The sequence below is a fragment of the Mauremys mutica genome, chromosome 3 (genome assembly GCF_020497125.1).
Source record: "Mauremys mutica isolate MM-2020 ecotype Southern chromosome 3, ASM2049712v1, whole genome shotgun sequence".
Classification (NCBI taxonomy): Eukaryota; Metazoa; Chordata; order Testudines; family Geoemydidae; genus Mauremys; species Mauremys mutica.
This window is the reverse complement of record NC_059074.1, coordinates 111438982-111454693: the sequence shown is the minus strand read 5'-3', so window position 1 is coordinate 111454693 and position 15712 is coordinate 111438982. Positions and strand designations below refer to the sequence as shown.

Below are 15712 nucleotides of genomic sequence, written 5' to 3'. Positions count from 1 at the left end.
GGTGAGGGACCTTGTCAAAGGCTTTCTGAAAATCTAAGTACACTATATCCACTGGATCCCCTTGGTCCACATGCTTGTTGACCCCCTTAAAGAATTCTAGTAGATTAGTGAGGTATGATTTCCCATTACAAAAACCATGTTGACTCTTCCCCAACAAGTTATGTTCATCTACGTGTCTGACAATTTTGTTCTTTACTATAGTTTTAACCAATTTGCCTGGTACTGAAGTCAAACTTACTGGCCTGTAATAGCCGGGATAAACTCTAGAGCCTTTTTAAAAAATTGGCGTCACATTAGCTATCCTCCAGTCATTTGGTACAGAAGCTGATTTAAATGATAGGTTACAGACTACAGTTAGTAGTTCTGCAATTTCACATTTGAGTTCCTTCAGAACTCTTGAGTGAATACCATCTGGTCCTGGTGACTTATTACTGTTTAGTTTATCAATTTGTTCCGAAACCTCCACTAGTGACACCTCAATCTGTGACAGTTCCTCAGATTTGTCACTTAAAAAGAATGGTTCAGGTTTGGGAATCTCCTTCACATCATCACCCATGAAGACTGATGCAAAGAATTTATTTCGTTTCTCCGCAATGGTCTTATTGTCCTTGAGTGCTCCTTCAGCATCTTGATTGTCCAGTGGCCCAACTGGTTGTATAGCAGACTTCCTGCTTCTGATGTACTTAAAAAAATGTTTTGCTATTTCTTTTTGGCTAGCTGGTCTTCAAATTCTTTTGTGGCCTTCCTAATTATATTTTTACACTTCATTTGCTAGAGTTGATGCTCCTTTCTATTTTCCTCACTAGGATTTAACTTCCACATTTAAGGGATGCCTTTTTGCCTTTTGCTGCTTCTTTTACTTCGTTGTTTAACCATGGTGGCTCTTCTTTGGTTCTCTTACTAGGTTTTTTAATTTGGGGTATACATTTAAGTTGAGCCTCTATTATGGTGTCTTTAAAAAATTTCAATGCAGCTTGCAAGGATCTTACGTTTGGTGCTGAATCTTTTAATTTCTGTTTAACTAACCTCCTCATTTTTGTGTAGTCCCCCTTTCTGAAATTAAATGCTACAATGTTGGACTGCTGTGTTTTCCCCACCACAGGGATGTTAAATTTAATTATATTATGGTCACTATTAGTCTAGCTATATTCATCTCTTGGACCTGATCCTCTGCTCCACTTAGAACTAAATCAAGAATTGCCTCTCCTCTTGTGGGTTCCAGGACTAGCTGCTCCAAGAAGCAGCCATTTAAGGCAGTGGTCCCCAACCTTTTCGTCTGGCAGGCACCAGACAAAGGACCGTGGCAGCGGTGGAGCATCCGCCAAAATGCCGCCGAATTTCTGCAGCATTTTGGTGGTGACGCCTCTCGATGACGTCGTTTGTCGGTGGCAAGTGGCGTCATCAGGAGACGTCGCCGCCAAATTTCTGCCATGGCGCCCGCGGCACCACGTTGGGGACTCCAGATTTAAGGTATCAAGAAACTATCTGTGCACATGAATCTGGTTCCCACTCATTCAGGATCGGGATGGCAGGGGGGCTGCTGGCAGGTATATGTAAATTACTGTTGAATTACCAGCACTGACTGCCAAATACTTCCAGACATTTAGGAATACAATTTAAACCACATCCAGTATCTACTGTCCTGAGGTTTGTCTTTAAGGAGAAATACATTATTACAAGTTTTGGACATATTTCAGTTCTAACACAAATGCAAAGGAAAGTAAAATCTAGTGGAGAAAATACCAGTAGAAAATTGTGACTAGATATTTTTGCTCAATGCATTGTCATATGTGTAAGGGAACACTGTGGTAAGGGGAACTAACTATATATCTCCTGCAAAAAATATTCCAAAATGAAAAATTTCAGATGTTATGAATTTGTGGGATATATCCCTGAAATAACCCTTACATCAATTTTTCTATTACATGGTGTTACAGAAAGATACCTATTTAGATTCTTGTAACTTCAGCCAATAAATGTATTTTATTACTACTGTTCTCAAAACAAATGCCCAGCACAGAAATGTGTTTGACAAGCATCAACAGAATTAAGAGAAACTGAATGACTTACTGCCTGTATTAGATTAACAACTGAAGTGTATGAGGAAAGATGGACCAAGTGGGATGAACAGGTTAAAAATAAATCATTGATATAACATTTGTTGTAATACCTTTGACCATAACTTACATTGTTTGACTCTTCTGTATCCCCTTACCTTCTATACGTGACACCCAGTTTTTCTGCTTATGTAAGAAAGTAACTTGCACTGTCAACAATTTTGTTTATTTTACATAAAAAGTAGTACCCTGAAAGCTACAAAATTGAAATATTAATTTTAAAATGAAAAGTAAAAAAAATAGATTAATTTCAGAATATGGAAGAGCATATTTTAAATGTGGACAACAAAGTTATAAAATTATGTAAAAGAATATTTTTGGCCTGATCTGGCACTCAAACCACTGATGTCAATGGGGAGTTTTAGTTTGAACGAGTGCAGGATCAGGGCTATTTAAGTTAATCATTATTACCACTATTGCCAAGGGCTAGCACCACTGGTGACCTAAGAATGTAAAATTCCCTTCTGTTATTCATTAGTTTTCTGATTTACATTATGTCCCCCTCTAGTCAATTTAATTTAAAAAATATATACTATTCAAACTAAGTAATTACATAAAGTCAGAGATTTTTGAGTTAGTGCAAAGTGGTTTTGAATAGGAAGGCCATTTTTTAATCTGTTGATGTATTTGATAATCTCAAGGGGAAAACCTTGAACTGTAGAGCACATTAAAATGTAATGCATTAAATCTTCAGTAGTTGGTCAGTATCAGCTGGTGATAACTGATCTGTCAGTCAGCAGCCTAAGGCAAAGTCAAGGGCCCTGGATGCTGCATCAAACAAGTTAATTACTGTAATAACAATGCGTATGGAGAATACTGGTACCATTACAGTTGAAATAATTGAGAAGTCTTATTCCAGTAGTCCTGTAATAGAGATAATAATAATCATTACTATTTATAAAGCACTCCCTCCCTAAAGTGCTTGGATAATTTGTGCACAACACACTCACACACACAAAGTACAACTAAAATTTGTTAGTAAAAACTAAAATGTTCCCCAACTTTCATATATTATAATTCAAAGATTATATTTTGAAAGGACATTACATACATGGAGGGAGGATGATTTAAAAGGGGAAAATAGTGATCCAATTTTTTTTTGGTTTATATGAAGAAAAAAGGCTTGAGGGTTTTTTGGGTTTTTTTAGGGCTGCCAAGCAATTAAAAAAATTAATCATGATTAAGCGTGCGATTAATTTCACTGTTAAACAATAGTAAAATACCATTTATTAAAATATTTGTGGATTTTTTTACATTTCGAAATATATTGATTCCAATTACAACACAAAATATAAAGTGCACAGTGCTCACTTTATATTTATTTTTGATTACAAGTATTTGCACTGTAAAAAAACAAAAGAAATAGTATTTTTAAATTCACCTAATACAAGTACTGTAGTGCAATCTCTTTGTCATGAAAGTTGAACTTACCAATATAGAATAATGTAAAAAAAACCTGCATGCAAAAATGAAACAATGTAAAATTTTAGAGCCTACATGTCTACTCAGTCCTACTTCTTGTTCAGCCAATCACTCAGAGAAACAAGTTTGTTTACATTTGCAGGAGATAATGCTGCCCATTTCTTGTTTACAATGTCACCTGAAAGCAAGAACAGGTGTTCACATGGCACTATTGTAGCTATTATTTTGTAGCAAGATATTTGTGTGTCAGACGCGCTAAAGATTCATATGTCCCTTCATGCTTCAACCACCATTCCAGAAGACATGCGTCCATGCTGATGATGGATTCTGCTCGATAACAATCCAAAGCAGTGTGCACTGACGCATATTCATTTTCATTATCTGAGTCAGATGCCACCAGCAGAAGGTTGATTTTCTTTTTTGGTGGTTCGGGTTCTATAGTCTCCACATTGGAGTGTTGCTCTTTTAAGACTTCTGAAAGCATGCTCCACACCTTGTCCCTCTCAGATTTTGGAAGGCACTTCAGATTCTTAAACCTTGGGTCGAGTACGGTAGCTATCTTTAGAAATGTCACATTGGTACCTTCTTTCTGTTTTGTCAAATCTGCAGTGAAAGTGTTCTTAAAATGCACAACATGTACTGGGTCATCATCCAAGACTGCTATAACATGAAATATATGGCAGAATGAGGGTAAAATAGAGCCAGAGACATACAATTCTCCCCCAAGGAGTTGAGTCACAAACTTAATTAACACATTTTTTTTTAACTAATGTCATCAGCTTGGAAGTATATCCTCTGAATAGTGGCCAATGCATGAAGAGGCATACGAATGTTTAGCATATGTGGCACGTAAATACTTTGCAATGTCAGCTACAATGGGCAGCATTATCATCCGTAAATATAAACAAACTTGTTTGTCTTAGCTATTGGCTGAATGAGAAGTAGGAAGGAGTGGTCTTGTACACTAAAGTTTTGCATTGTTTTGTTTTTGAGTGCAGTTATGTAACCAAAACAAAATCTACATTTGTAAATTGCACGATAATGAGATTGCGCTATAGTACTTGTATGAGGTGAACTGAAAATTTCTTTTATCATTTTTACAGTGCAAATATTTGTAATAAAAAACAACATACACTTTGATTTCAATTACAACACAGAATACAATATACCGTATATACTCAATCATAAGCTGGTTCGTTTATAAGCCGACCCCCCCAAGATGGATAAGTAAAAATGGAAAATTTTTATAACCCGTTCATAAACCGACCCTATAATTCAGGGGTCAGCAAACTTTGGCTCCCGGGCCATCAGGATAAGCCGCTGGTGGGCCGAGATGGTTTGTTTACCTCGAGCGTCCGCAGGCACAGAGGTAAACCTAAGTAAACGAAGTGCCCCGGCGCGCCAGCTGCTTACCCTGACAGGCCGGGACAGCAACTGGCAGGGAAATTTTTTGGGCAGGAGAAGCTGGGAGTCAGGGGTGTAACCCCTGTGACCACCCCCCGACATGACTCCACCCCTAGCCCAGGATCCCCACACTCTCCCCATCCCGTCCCTTCCCACCTTATCTGGGAAGGGCCAGGGGAGGATGTCTCTGACCTGGCTGGAGCTACTCCGGCAGGCTGGGCAGCATGGCCGCAGCCTCCTCCAGCAGGCCAGACCTGGCGGTGTGGCCGCAGCATGGTCCAGTGGGCTGGGCTGGGTGGCACGGCCACAGCCTGCTCCGGCAGCGTGGCCACAGCCTGCTCTGGGGGGCAGGGCCGAGCGGCACAGCTGCAGCCTGCCAGCCCCGGGAGCTGAAGCTGCGTCCAAGACTTGGGGGAGAGCAGTGTGGCCAGAAGCAGAGAGACTCTGGCCCCACCTCTTCCCTTCTGGCTGTGCTGACTCTTCTTGCTCCATAAATTTCAATTGGTATTCTAGTGTTTAACAGTGCGATTAAAACTGCAATACATTTTTTATTGCAAATTTTTTTTTAGTTAATCGTATGAGATTAATCAACATCCCTAGTTTTGTTTTTGTTTTTTAAAAAGTGACGAGAGACATCTGAGACAGATGTCAATTCCCACTCCCTGGGGTCAACCAGAGCAAAACCTGCTCGCAGTTCATAAAGGAATGATCTCTGCTCACCTTTGTGTTTAGATACCAATGAGGAGAAATTCAAGGAGGAGATTTTTTAATATAGTCATTGATCAAATGATTTAGGGTTTTGAAAACCAACTGTGTCTGCCTCTTTACAGCTGGCCCATGTAAAGAACACATGGTGTGTTAATAATAGTGCCAACTCTTGCAATTTTATCACAAGTCTTGAAATATTTGGGTTTCTTTCTTGAAGCACCACCTCCTGGGTTAGGTGAGATTCTCAGCTTTAATTAAAAAAATGTTTATTTTCACGGTTGAAAAGAGAAATGTGAAAATTTGACCTGAGTACTCCCAAAAACTTAAAAACTAAAAGAAAAACAAAACCCAGAAGGACAAAAAGAACCGGAACTCTATTTATTTACTTTAATCTTGTGATTTTAAAGCCGATTTCATGATTTCTTGGGGTGTTATCAGTGGTTTTAGAATTCTTCAGGTTGGCAACACTGGTGTAATACAACTGCATTTGCACAAACTAGTGAATAAAGCCCTGCTGCATTCTGAAGAAGCTGTAGGTAACTTTGGGTATGTCTACACTGGAATAAAAGACCAGTGGCAGCTGTGGCTGGCCCAGGTCAGCTGACTCAGGCTCTCAGGGCTCACACTGCAGGGCTAAAAATTGCTGTGTAGATGTTCAGCTTGGACAGAGCCTAGGCTCTGGGATTCTCCCCCTTCCCGCAGTCCCAGAGCCTGAAAGTCTATGCAACAGTTTTTAGCCCTGGAGCCTGAGCCAGCTGTGGGTATTTAATTGCTGTACAGACATACCCTTTGTGGCACTACTGTAATCTCAGCTACAAGGGAGTTATAGTAAGAAATCAAGCCTCATTATCAAGGGGGCATGTGCTGTTGTTGTGAGGTCAGTAATGCAGTAAGTGTGCAACCTGCATATACCATGCTGCCATACAAACACCGAACTTTCATCCCACATGGGGCTTGCCATGGTAAGTACATGCTAGAAAGGGATACTAATTTGATTCACTACTTCTAAATTAATATCCTCAATGAATGGGACCAAGAAAGAGCATCATCATAATTATGATCTTTATCCTCAAACAAGACTAGTAAAGCTACTATAGTAAGACACTATTTTAAGCAGTTAATTAGTGAAACTAGTTAAGTATCAGAGGGGTAGCCGTGTTAGTCTGGATCTGTAAAAGCAGCAGAGAGTCCTGTGGCACCTTATAGACTAACAGACGTATTGGAGCATGAGCTTTCATGGGTGAATACCCACTTCGTCCGACGAAGTGGGTATTCACCCACGAAAGCTCATGCTCCAATACGTCTGTTACGAAGTGGGTATTCACCCACGAAAGCTCATGCTCCAATACGTCTGTTAGTCTATAAGGTGCTACAGGACTCTTTGAAACTAGTTAGTGCATTTCATCTCTGGAGACCCAAGTTCAGATTCTAATAAGGACACAGGAGAGAAAGGGTTTGACATTTAATGAAAAGTAATCAAAATTTTCAACATCTCCATCAGGCCATATGTGCTGTATCATAGTCACTTAAACATTCAGCTCATATAATCTATATGTAAAGCTAAATTAAGAACTTGGCTGCAATGCACTGGTTCAGCTTCTTCCCAGTTCATTTCAGTGGAAGGGAAAAAACACTTGTGTCATAAATGACTAAAGTCTCTTGCTTTGCAGAATAATTTTTTTAGCAGACCAGGTTACTTTAATGAACACATCATGTATAACTAAACTTTCACCATCTGTTCTACCTTCAAATTACAAAAGTAAGAAGAATGCACAATTGTGTCATAAAATTTAACATTTACATTATTTAAATATGTGCATATATCATTTATTTAGTGCAGAATGCATCTGCTCTTCCATGCAAGTTCAACATTTTATGGTATAGAAGGATTCATTGTTATGGGGTTTCCTTGTACTGGACTTTATGGCCAAATTCTAAGGTGGCATACATCAGTGTAACTCCATTAACTTAAATGAAGAGATGTCAATTTACACCACTGAAGGATTTGGCCCTATGTATTTTTGAAGGATGTGTAACTTAAACCAAAAAGATATCTTTCAAGAAGGAAAGATTAGGCTCAAGTGAGGGCCACAATCACCCAATAATTAATGGACTATCTTAGCTATATTATTTATTTTAGTTCTTGATAAAAGAAAAACATACTGGGCAGAATTATGCTCTCAGATGCATTGGTGTAATCATGGAATAACTGTTGTATTTAAATAGAGTTAGTCTGCATTTATTGCAATGCAACTAAGAACAGAATTAGGCCCACTGTATTTATCTACCATCTGCCACAGATTTCAGCCTGTATTTCTGCAAGTCAGCTTGCTGCTTGAAGTTACAAGTAATGAGATTTATCTTATATTGGAAAAGAGGAAATCATTTTCTCCATATCAGATGCTGCTGAAAAAGACAGCCAAAAAAGGACCCATGGGAAACATCCTTCTGAGAACACTTCCAACATGTTAAATATGTATAGCTAAGTATTTTAAGCAATTGCAGAATTTTTTTCTTCCACACAGATGATGCTGTCCATATTACAAATGCAGCAAAAATATTTTTAATGAAATCAGAAGTTATTTTTATAGCTTAATGTTTCCATGCTCCCCTCCCACTCTGGCCACCTATTTCATTCTAATTCTATTCACTTTATTTAGTATTTCTCTTTTTTTGAGGAGGCACGGGGCAGGAATTATCCTTTCAGTATATCTGCTTTTCTTCTAACTTTCTCTTTCATTACTTGTATCTTCCTCCTCCCACCCCCAAGGCTCCTCCCCAAGCTAAGGTTATTAATAATAATAATAATAATAATCAGTGTCTCAATGTCCAAGAGAGAAAATACCCTCACTGACTTATTTTTGTATTACACATTCACGCAATTATATTATTAATTACAATCATTTGCAGCAGCAATCTAGTGAAGAGATTTCCTGGGCATACAGTTGAGCAGTGAAGAAGCATAAAGGGATACAGAATATGACTACATTTTATTTTTTGAAGCAGGAAGGCACTTTTTAGCAGCTGTGACTGCTCAGAAGTAGTAATGGCTAAAGGATAAACTCCAGTTTCCAAAGTCTGTGGAAAGCTAATACAATACACAGCATTTCTTCAAAAGCATATGTAATGCAATAGTGGTTTGTGGTCTCAGAAGCCTTCAGGACAGTGGTATGTAATGTACTTTACAAAACAATGCTCTACATAGGCTATGTGGATTTGCATATGCAGGCTGCAATCAGCTGCAAAGCATCCTATGATACACTTCCAGGAATTTCAGTATGCAAAAATGAATGTTCTTACTATGCATACTAAATAAAAAGTTACTTCTACACCAGAGATCACATTTGACCCACTGCTAGCTGAACTCTTAAAAGAGAATCAAAGTCAGGTCTAAATTCTGCCCTCAAATGCACATGAACACATTTCCTATTGAATTCACGTTGTCAATGAGAGCCACCCACGTTTCTGAAGGCAGAATACGGTTCTTAAAATGCACTCACAGTGCCTCCTCAAATACTCCTCTCCTCATATCTCAGCAGAACCAGGTGAGAAAGATCTGCATCCCATGTTTCTGAAGGATGATGCACTTGACTGTAGCAATTAGAGTGCTGTGTCCATCTCCAACTCTCTATGAAAAAAAAAATGGCGGGGGGCAGGGGGGAGAATCTATGTCCAAAAGCTACTCACTTGAATCAACATTCTTCAAGAGGGCCTGGTGACAGTAAAGAGTCTCTTACATTTATCTGGTCGGAAAGCCCAAGGGGGCAAATCCTACTCTCTATGGAAAGACAGCAAATGTGCTGAGAGCAGGGATGCTATATAGGTGCTGAAAGGAGTCCCCCTCAAAGGCCAACGAGTGCCAGCAGAGCCTCAGAGCTACTGCTACCCCAGTAGTTGCTGCATCCTCACTGTACTGGGGCACAAAGCACAAAAATCTATAGGGCAGTGGAACTGAATGGCTGGTGCTGGCCACTAAAACAAATATAAAAGCATATTTTTTATATTATAAAGGAAGGCTTGAGAGCTAATTAGCTTATGTAATTAAACTGTACTTAACAAGTGATCAATAACAAGCATCAGACGCGTCCCCTATTCTGAGTGTCATATACTGCCTTTGCAAGGAATGAGTTTAAGGATCTAATACAGAAGGTTATGGCAATATCATACTTCTTGTGATATCTGAGTTATGAAAAAAATGCAAACACTGCAAACAGTTTTCAGCTGTTATGTAGAGATATTTCACTACTCGTCATTTTGCCCAATAGCTCTCACCAATACATGGCAGAAAACTCACAAATTCATCTTGTCAGAGTGTATAATTTATACCACAGTTTTATTTAGAAGAGTGCATTTTAACTAAGTATTTTAGATGCAAAATTTAAGTATCATAGATTCCCCCATCTCCTTCCTAGCTGATTTGAGATGATATGGAAAATGGGTCATTTGCCCAAAATTGGAAATACGTGCCACTGTGCTCAGTGCTGCCAATAGCAGCTGTGAAAGTGCGCTGGTTGCAATCATATGATCTCTATGTAAACAACCAAATCATGTGTCCTTTCTCAACAGAGTTGGCTCATAACCATCTAATTGACAGCTAGCTGCTTTTAATTAATCAGAATGCTGCATGCTTCCTGCTCCTCCAGAATCAGGCATGTTCAGCTCTATGTGAGAATACTCACAGCTTCCCTTAACCCTCACCATCTCCAACGCCAATGCCCTTCTGATGGCCAATTAAAAATGCAAAGGTATGTTTTATTTCTGAAAGTTTAGCCATAAAATGCCTTTCCCCCCAGAACTAGCATGCATAACCCAGTGCATATTATGAGTCATGAAAGCCCATGGCTTTCCAGGACTGCTGGAGCCAATGTAAGTATTTATACTGTATGCATACACTTCAGTATAAAATAGAAGGGATGTAAGTGTAGCTAATTTCAGTTTTTACCCCAAAGTGTTTTACTCATGTCATGCAAATAAGAACCAAGAAAAATACAGTAAAACAAAAATGGGAAGGAAATTACCTGAACACAAAACTAAAGATGGAGGTCAATGTAATTCTTCGCTAGTAAGTAAGCAAATTACCCTCTAATTAGAGCTGAAAGAATTCTGTTACCCGCACTGCTGAATGTGTGGCAGGAAATTGTAAATTCTGGGGGCTCCTACCACCTTTCTTTTATACCCTTTTAATTTCCATTATCCCCTGACCTTTTCTCTCTATTGCATTCACCCTTCAGCCTGAAGAGCATTGTTGCACCTAGGTCCACCTGTCCACCCTCTGCCAGCTCACGAACAGAGCATCTCTCTGCTGTGCCTCTGATAAGGATTTCTTGTCCCACAAAGCAGAGGCTTTATCCCTTGATAGTTCCCTGTTAGAGATGCTGCAGAGGAGCATTTTGCAGACACATGCAGAGGAAAAGCGGAGTCCTCGTGGGCCATCTGGGAGCTGTTGAAGCAAGCTGAAGATGTGGGGCAGGCCTTCTGTGATGAGGGATTATGGGTTTGAACTCTGATGCTGGAATAAATCTGGAACTTGTTGCTCTCTGGGTGACTGCAAAAATCAAAGCCTACCATATTTAAGTTTTTAGTTAACTGGGCCCTAGACGACGTACATTTTGTAGGATTTTTTTCCCTTCAATAGCTCATGGTAGAACTGAACTGAGTAACTGTTCCCCCCCCCAGAGCCCTAATGTGACATCTGTTGCAACATCTGTTCCATTTCCTAGTCTATAATACATAGAGTATAAATGCTATACTCATGTTAAGAATTATAAATGTTGCACTTTTAAAAAATTTAACAAGAGGGCATATTATTTTTTAAAAGATTTTAAAATCTATTTTCACTTTGCATTATCAGGCCTTATGGGGAAAGGTTGGTACAAACCCAATACGCCAAACATGCCCTATGGCGACCCCTTTTCCATCACCTCCAAAGAAAACATCTTAGTTACAGAGTACAACGGGACAGAACAAACCTCAGTATCAGTCTACACGAGCAACTCTCTGCCAAGCCAAACATCATCAAGGGTAATAGAACACTGCCTGTTTCATCTTAACTTGATTCCCTGCCTGCCCTCATCCCTGTGCATTTTAGATGTGCAAAGGACAAGGATTCATAGATTTTTCATTAAAGAGATGTAGCTTGCTATACTCTGCTCCACCAGAGAGGAGACCAAATCAATTATTCTGTTTGTTATATCCTTTTAGTTTAAAGGGACATGTGCAATTTCCCCTATTTTGTGGGACTTGTCTACTAAAAACTAAACTGAGATCACATACTCCTTTCACACAGTTCATCAAACAATCCTCTAACGGTAATGACTTTCCTCTCACTATCAACATGGGCCAAAGTTGAACTGGTGACATAGCGGTCAAGAGCTCCACATCTCATTATCTCCACGTTCCCTTTCCTCAAACGTGTGAATGAAGCGAATACAGGGAGTGCAATAAATGTCTGATATAGAGTGTGCACATAAAAGAACATGCTCCTCAACAAACCTGAGAACGTTTATTGGGAAGAGGTTTAAAAATAAAACACACAACATATTGGTCTTCAAAATATCTTTAAGACAGAGAGACATAATCAGAGGCAAACAATCTGGGAACCCAAGACACATGCAGAGTACCTCAGAGATGATCTCAGCAGACTACGTGTAACACTGTAGTAAAATTGTCACCACATTAAATAACATTTAACATTTTTATGGCTCTCTCTGATTTGCAGTCAGTCATGTTTTTTCCACATTTCCTCTTTTTCATGCCATCATTCCCACTCTAGCTGGCCACCATTGCAATCGCTATCCTCCATGTGGAGGTTAGGACTAGAGCTGTGTGAATAATTGATTTGTTGGTTCACTGGCAATAAGGTAAAAAAATGTGTTTCAGTGCAAATGAAACATTTACCATAGTTCTAGCCAAAACAAAACGTTTCACTTCAATTTTGAGCTTTAACTGTTCTTTTAAAAATGAAATTGAAGGAAATTTTGAAATGAAGTCATTTTGAAAGGAAAAAGTTGAGATGTTTTGTTTTGAAAATGTCAAAAGGAAACATTTCAACTTTTTCAGGGTTTTTCCCAGACTGAAACAATTTGGTAATATCAACAAAAATTAACAAAATCTTTTCCTTGACCCAAATTTGGTGGGAAAAAAAGTTTTAGCTTACAAATGTTGACCAGCTCTGGTCAGGACAACCATCCTCTCCCAGGAACATTACCCTATGGATTATGTGGCTATCAGGAAGTAGTACAATGCAATGTTGTGCAAGGTGACACCCCTCCCCGCCACATCCTATCAAGATGAAGGCCACTTCTGCATAATAGCTTCCACCAGCAAGGAAAGCAGAGCAACATGGTTTGCTCAAGACCTTGGCTTTTAAAATAGCCAAGAAGCCTGCTGCTCCACCAACCCAAGGGCCCACTCTTTCTCCTCCTGAAAATAAAGCGACTTTTGACATGAATTCGGTGGGAACAAGATATTGTCAACAGGAAAAGCTATTGGTAAATGTAGGACACTGCATTTCTCTTTTTTCTTGGCGAAATGTATGCATGTTCACCTTTATTGCCAAATCTTCCCAATGCCACTCATTTTGAGATGCCAGCACTCTCTTACAAAGGGATACTTTCTGGTAAGCAGGTAAATTAATTTTCATTAAATTGATACTGGAGCAAAGGAAGGGACAGCTTTGTTAGTTTTAAACGTCAATTTATACAAAAATAAACAAAAATTGTCAGTCCATCTGACCTGGACCTCAATATTAATGTGTCAGCCCTTATTAAAATAATGCAGGATTTAGCAGCACTTGGTTTATTCCCAAGTGACTGCTGACCTCAATCAAATCATGGGATTATCATATTAATCAGTTAACTCTGCTTTTCATCTCCTTAATTAGCATTCTTTATCTTCTCTGAAACAAACTAAAGGGTATATTTAAAAAAAGAAAGTCCAGAATGATCTATTTAACAACACAGTGTGCAAACCATTGTAATGCAACATGAAATGAAATGTAATACTAATTAAATTGTAAGTCTCCCTATTAATTAGTATCAACAAAATCTTAAAGTAACCTGGCAAGGTTCAGAAATCTTAAAGGAAGCTATGTGCAAAGCAGCACATTTTGACAAGCAGTAAACTAAGAGCATAACATTTTATAGTTTGTTTTTTTTTAAATACTTTAATGTATAACACACCATGTAGAGTGTTGTGTAAGTAACTATTTCAAAATGCTCTACGCAGTAAAGAGCTGTCAAATACATAGATTCTCTCCTGAAATTCCATCCATTTAATAGGTCTATTAGTTTGATGAATTTGCCTTTTGTAATAATTTATTTAATAGGTGTGTGTAGCTCTCATGAGTATCTCTGTTCTGGGCTATTTGTGCAACTTACAATAGAGTTTTGAATTATTTTTTAAATACATACAGTTTTAAGTACACAAGTACATGTTACATACTCCTTTTACTACGGCTTGGCCAGACATTCAAATTACTTTCCTTTTACATGAAATGGCCCTTTATATCAAAGTTGTGGCTTAGAATTTTTAGTACAGTGTGTACTTCACAAAAGCAGGAAAATATATGTTACTGAAAGCTCAACTAGCTTTTCTTGGCTAGAGATATTTTTGTATGCATGTGAAAGAGGGGGATTAGAGTAGTGAAGGCTTTATATATTTTTAGCATTTTAAGAGCAGCATATGCAACTGCAACATCATGTTCAAAAGTGCACTGTTCTTTTTAGTGATGGTTTCAATTTCAACCACATTTTTTGTTTTCACACTAAAATTATTTTTTTTTAAAAAGTAAATAAATAGATCTCCTGAATTAATTTTGGCCAATATAATGGTAAGAACAAGCATTTCAAGATTTCTGAATACATTTGCATATAAGGATTATATCAGCTCATTGACAGCATTTTGCTAAAGGGCTGTTTAGTATATCCACTGAAGCAGAGATCTGGCTTGCTAAGCTATGCATTATTAAACCTATGATCCTGAAGAAAGTCTTCAGAGACAGCAAATAAAGGACAGACACCTATATGAACCAATATAATAATCTCCACTTCATTAAGAAAATTATAATTAATCTATTAAATATAAAGAATGAAGAGTTGAAAAACCAAATTAGAACAACCAAAAGGAAAAGCTCCTTTATAATAATGCTATAAAACTTGATCAGTTAAAACACCAAGATGGTGATCTATAAAAACAGAAGCAGACACTCCAATCTAACTTGTATCAGCTTACCAGAGGACCCCAAGAAAAGATCTAATGGCACAGGACATACTATCACACTTACTTGGGAGGATTTGGAACATACAGTACTCTTTCATGACATCACTAAAATAAAAAAAGCATTCAATGCCATTGCAACTAAGTTGTCCAGAGAATGTAAAATTTCCTCACTTTAAAGAAAAAGATAAGGTCTTAAGCAAGGTGAAAGCCAGTGGATTGTCCTGTTTTGTTACTGAAGTGGTTTATGGGCCAAATTCCAGCTTTGGATGCAGAAACACACAGCTCCCATTAATTTACAGGGAATGGGGGCTATGTCTGGATATTCAAAGCTACCATACGAGGCGGCATAGCAATCTAAAGGAAAAGGTGGAGGTTTTCCAAGAAAAAACACAGTTGAAAATATGTAATGCTCTCTTTTGTCCTCCAACTACCAAGTTGTAAAGCACATTTTCTCTTTCTCCAAAGTCAAGGCCCTGCTCCTGAACACTTCCTGAGAACTGTTCTTTAAGGACTATCATGTTTTTCCTGATATTTTTGAGCAGTATTGTGCACAAATATCTTTGTGTAACACAGTTCAGGTGTTTGCTTGCACTCCCACAGTGAAAACTCATTTATAAAAACAATGCAAGTGAAATTAAAATACTGGAGTAGAAATGATTTGAGATTTTTATGCAATAACTTTACATTTTGGCATTCATAATTCATGTCAGAAACAAAGGTGGTCTCAGATCTGATATTATGGGCTCTGTTGTTTTTTAATGCCTTAGTTATAGGCTCTCCCTTAATTACACAAATGCACACTGCCTGTAGGGCATTCTGAAGGGAAAATCTATGATCACATT

The 15712-nt window shown here is 38.3% G+C and overlaps 1 protein-coding gene across 2 annotated transcripts in view; it reads right to left on the bottom strand.

The window, feature by feature from the left end:
* Positions 1–15712, bottom strand: part of SAMD5 (sterile alpha motif domain containing 5) — an 85236-nt gene that overhangs the window by 20487 nt on the left and 49037 nt on the right. The window contains exon 3 of one of the 2 annotated variants that reach the window (XM_045009695.1): positions 12332–12500. The exons of the other annotated variant lie outside the window; for it this stretch is intronic. Coding sequence (XP_044865630.1) covers positions 12498–12500 — 3 coding nt within the window. The 3' untranslated portion in view covers positions 12332–12497. Of the gene's footprint in view, positions 1–12331; positions 12501–15712 lie in introns of those variants that run through there. 2 annotated transcript variants of the gene reach the window in all.